This window comes from Lagopus leucura, unplaced genomic scaffold (assembly GCF_019238085.1).
Source record: "Lagopus leucura isolate 7727_CA_CO unplaced genomic scaffold, USGS_WTPT01 44933-0_obj-0_obj, whole genome shotgun sequence".
Classification (NCBI taxonomy): domain Eukaryota; kingdom Metazoa; phylum Chordata; class Aves; order Galliformes; family Phasianidae; genus Lagopus; species Lagopus leucura.
In genome coordinates, this window is record NW_024968152.1 from 1 (window position 1) to 3,783 (window position 3,783).

The following is a 3,783-nucleotide window of genomic DNA, read 5'->3' on the forward strand; positions in this document are numbered from 1 at the left end:
CTGCCAAGAATGATAACTGCAAGGTAAAATGCTCTGTAGAATAATTTGGTAATGACACTAACATTGAGGATCTGTGATCAGAAAGAGAACTGGTCCAGAAATTCCCCTGATTGCTTTCTTCATGTCCTCTCTGTGTGTACACAGTCTTGGGAATCTTTTGGATTAAGATATGAAGTGCATTGACATTACTATTTCAAAATGTAGCAATGAGGATTTAAAGGGGGACAAAACATTTTCTTCCTCTCTTCTGGTGTGAAAAGAGTAGCCATGTTTTAAAGGGAAGAGAAACTTGAATGTGATGGGGATGAGAGGGGCATATATTGAATTCACAGCTGATTCAACCATCATCATAACAGCTCTTGCCACACCTGATGATGGTGCTCCTCATGAAGACCCAACTCAGCCAACTCTGCCTTCAGAAAACGAAGCAGCACAGAGCACTGAAGGCATCACACATTTCACTGATGCCCCTGGGGCTCCAGTTCTCCTTGGGCTGGATCCCGCCAGTACAGATGAAGCTGGTGAGGAATCTCTGCTCACAAATACCAGTAAGGATAATGAATCAAGCTCATTTCTCACACAGTGTGTGAAATGAGATGTTATTTCTTCTGAAATTGACAACTTCTACTCTCTTTCTCATCTTTGGGTCTACATTCTTCTTTTAAACTTGCAGTATCATAAACTGTTTTATAATCCTGTTGCATGTTAATATCTGAATAAGAAATTCTATTCATCAAGAACATTCTTCCCTGGGCATCCTTTTTCTTATGCCTTCCAGTTCTTCACATGTTGATTTTAGTGGGATTTCATTCTTAGAAAAGATTGTTTTTAGAGTAAATGAATCATATGCTTAAAAGCAGGTATTTATACCCATTCACTCTTGCTCTTGCTATTGTCACAGATGACATTAGCACTGTAAATTTAAAAAAAAAACCAACACTGTGTTGTTCATGAAGATCTATGAGTTTTTGCTCCTAAGTTTTGTAAGTTAACCTATTGAAAAGGCCTGAATATTATCCTATTGAATTATCCCCTATCACAACACTGGAGCTTTACTCTAAATTTTTGTTTGTTTGTTTAATCATGGAGTCTTGATATTGTAGTGCTTTGGAAATTTTTCGTCCCTTGTATTTTCTTAAGAGTAACAAATCTGCAAATAACCTCTATGGGAAAAAGTAATATTTATGCTTTCCCTTTTCTTCTTCGCCTTCGGTTTTCTTCAGGATTACTTTAACTCTTGGGCTATAAAAAATGAAGTTTGCATTGGCAAAAGACAGCATGTTTCTCCACTTCCTCCTTTTGTTTGCTATGCATGGAAGGGATCACGTGAAGCTTTATCATTTATTTTCATCAGCATGTTAAGCTTTTTGTGGTCTGACAGATCAATTACAAATACAAAAACCCAAATAGGATTTGAAAATTTACTCAAATACTTTCAAACAGGTCACTGAAATTTTACTGTTAGGTAATGATGGGTATCATAATATTCATTTTATTTTAAAAATAGCATGATTTATTTCCCTCTTAAATAGTGATTACTAGATATTTTCAAAGATAACACTGTAGGCTACAGTTTTTGGAAATTAATGTTTTGGTTTCTCATTTTACTTCATAATGTTGAATTTTAGTGGTAAATTTTTCATCACTATTGATGTTTATTACTGAGATTGTATTTTGTGGCATTTGGATATTCTTCAAGTGCATCCAATTAGTCTGTGCTGCTTCTTAGCATGCTTTTGTGACATCCTTATTCCTTTACATTGACAATAGCCTCTTTAGAAAAAGAGCACTGTCTTAATGATGTAGGAAAGATATTCATTAAGTAGTTCAATTCCGTAATCCTCCATGTGAATTCATTTTAAATTTCCTAATGGGAAATGAGCACACATTTTTTTATGATTATCTCATGGAAAAGCAGAGATGGATAAATAAGTGAAAAGAAAAAAAAAAAAAAGGACTTTTTTTTAACATGATGATATTATCAGTCTTAAATAGTTAGGTCTAAATAGCTGCTACTTAGATTTTGGTAGATTTGCATGCTTGAAAAATGACTAAAGTTTTGGAAACAAGTATGTAACTATTAGAGTGTTTGATAGAACAATAGTAAAGGAACAAAAAAGTAAAAATAATGAACGATCCAGATCTTTTTCTTTGTCCTACTTTTTTTTTTTTTTTCCCCTAACTCTATTCTCTACAGAGACTAATGAAGGAAAAGGTAGAACTTGATAAATGAAATAAAGAGAAAAATTGATAAGGTAGGGATATGTAAAAACCTTTGAAGTTAACTTAGCCATCATCACATCACAACAGTCACAGACTCCAGTGCTGTTCTGAAACCAGAAGATGTAACCCAAGAAGTGTGGACACCTCGAGTCATTGACACAGCACTTGCCACACCTGATGATGGTGCTCCTCATGAAGACCCAACTCAGCCAACTCTGCCTTCAGAAAACAAAGCAGCACAGAGCACTGAAGGCATCACACATTCCACTGATGCCCCTGGGGATCCAGTTCTCCTTGGGCTGGATCCCGCCAGTACAGATGAAGCTGGTGAGGAATCTCTGCTCACAAGTACCAGTAAGAATAATGGATCAAGCTCATTTCTCACACAGCGTGTGAAATGAGACGTTATTTCTTCTGAAATTGACGACTTCTACTCTCTTTCTCATCTTTGGGTCTACATTCTTCTTTTAGACTTGCAGTGCAAAATTTGTGGCGGGATCTGATCTGCTGTTAGAGTGCCCTTCTGCACTTGGCGTAAGGGTCTCCTTGCTGTTGTGTTTGGTGGTTTCCGTTCTTTGCTGAAGCATGTTTCTGCAGGGGCAGCCTCTTGTCTTTTCTGCCTGTCACATATTTTGGTGACCCTGAATTTCCAGCCTCATCCTCCTCTCCTGCACATCAATGAGATCAGGCTTGGTGTGCTCTGGTGACACAGTTGGTGTGGTGGAGGTGCTCTGTTGGGGTTAGCTGGGCGACTTGCTCTTGTGACTCAGCAGTGACACCGTCTCCAGGGAGTGTTGTCCTGGTGGTAAGGGCAGGGCAGTCGCACAGGAACCGTGCCCTACACGTTCTGTCTTTAATTCCTTGTACCTCCTTGCCTGTGCAGAACCACCGCAAATCTGGCTGTGGTGTGAGCACTCACTCCTGAGTTACGGGATCAGGTTTCCTGCTGTGGTCTCTTCTTCTGAAGGTCTTCCCTCTCCACCTGTCACTGGCGTATATGGATACAGCCAACATCTTCCTACAATGTGGCAAGCACGTGCTACTTAGGGGTCTCAAAAGCCACTGACAATGTGGAAGGAGAAGGGGAGTCCTTCATGCCTTCTCTCCCGACATGCTTTCAGCCAGGTGGCAGGACATGCTTTCTGGTGCACTGTGATATAGGTAGGAGGGAAGCAATGTGGGTGGAGGTTTGGTTGGCCTTTAAAGCTGATTGTGCCATCGTCCCGGCAGTCGCAGTGTCCACAGATGTTTTCCACCCAGAAGAAGCAACCAGCAGGCCCCTGGCACCCAGCACTCAGCCTGGAAGTGAAAGTGGACAAGCAAATGCCACAGATGGCTCTCATGTCAGTTTGATACCTGGAGTTTTTCCAGACATTAATGATCATCTTAACCCATTGCCGACTCATCTTTCCACTAGTAAGAACTGCTACTTAATTGAATTTTCTGTATGGCAGAAAAAATACAGATAGTCTTGAGTAGATAATGAGTGTTACTGAGTTATAGAATTTTTTTTCTGCCAAGAATGATAACTGCAAGGTAAAATGCTCTGTAGAATAATTT

The 3,783-nt window shown here is 39.6% G+C and overlaps 1 protein-coding gene across 1 annotated transcript; it reads left to right on the forward strand.

The window, feature by feature from the left end:
• Window positions 1-273: 273 nt before the first annotated feature.
• LOC122193471 lies at window positions 274-3,639 on the forward strand (the record flags this gene model as incomplete). The annotated part of the gene is made up of 3 exons (XM_042894254.1): window positions 274-548; window positions 2,311-2,577; window positions 3,454-3,639. Coding segments are annotated over exons 1-3 (703 nt in total), but the record flags the coding sequence as incomplete, so codon positions are not given.
• Between the last annotated feature and the right edge of the window lie 144 nt (window positions 3,640-3,783).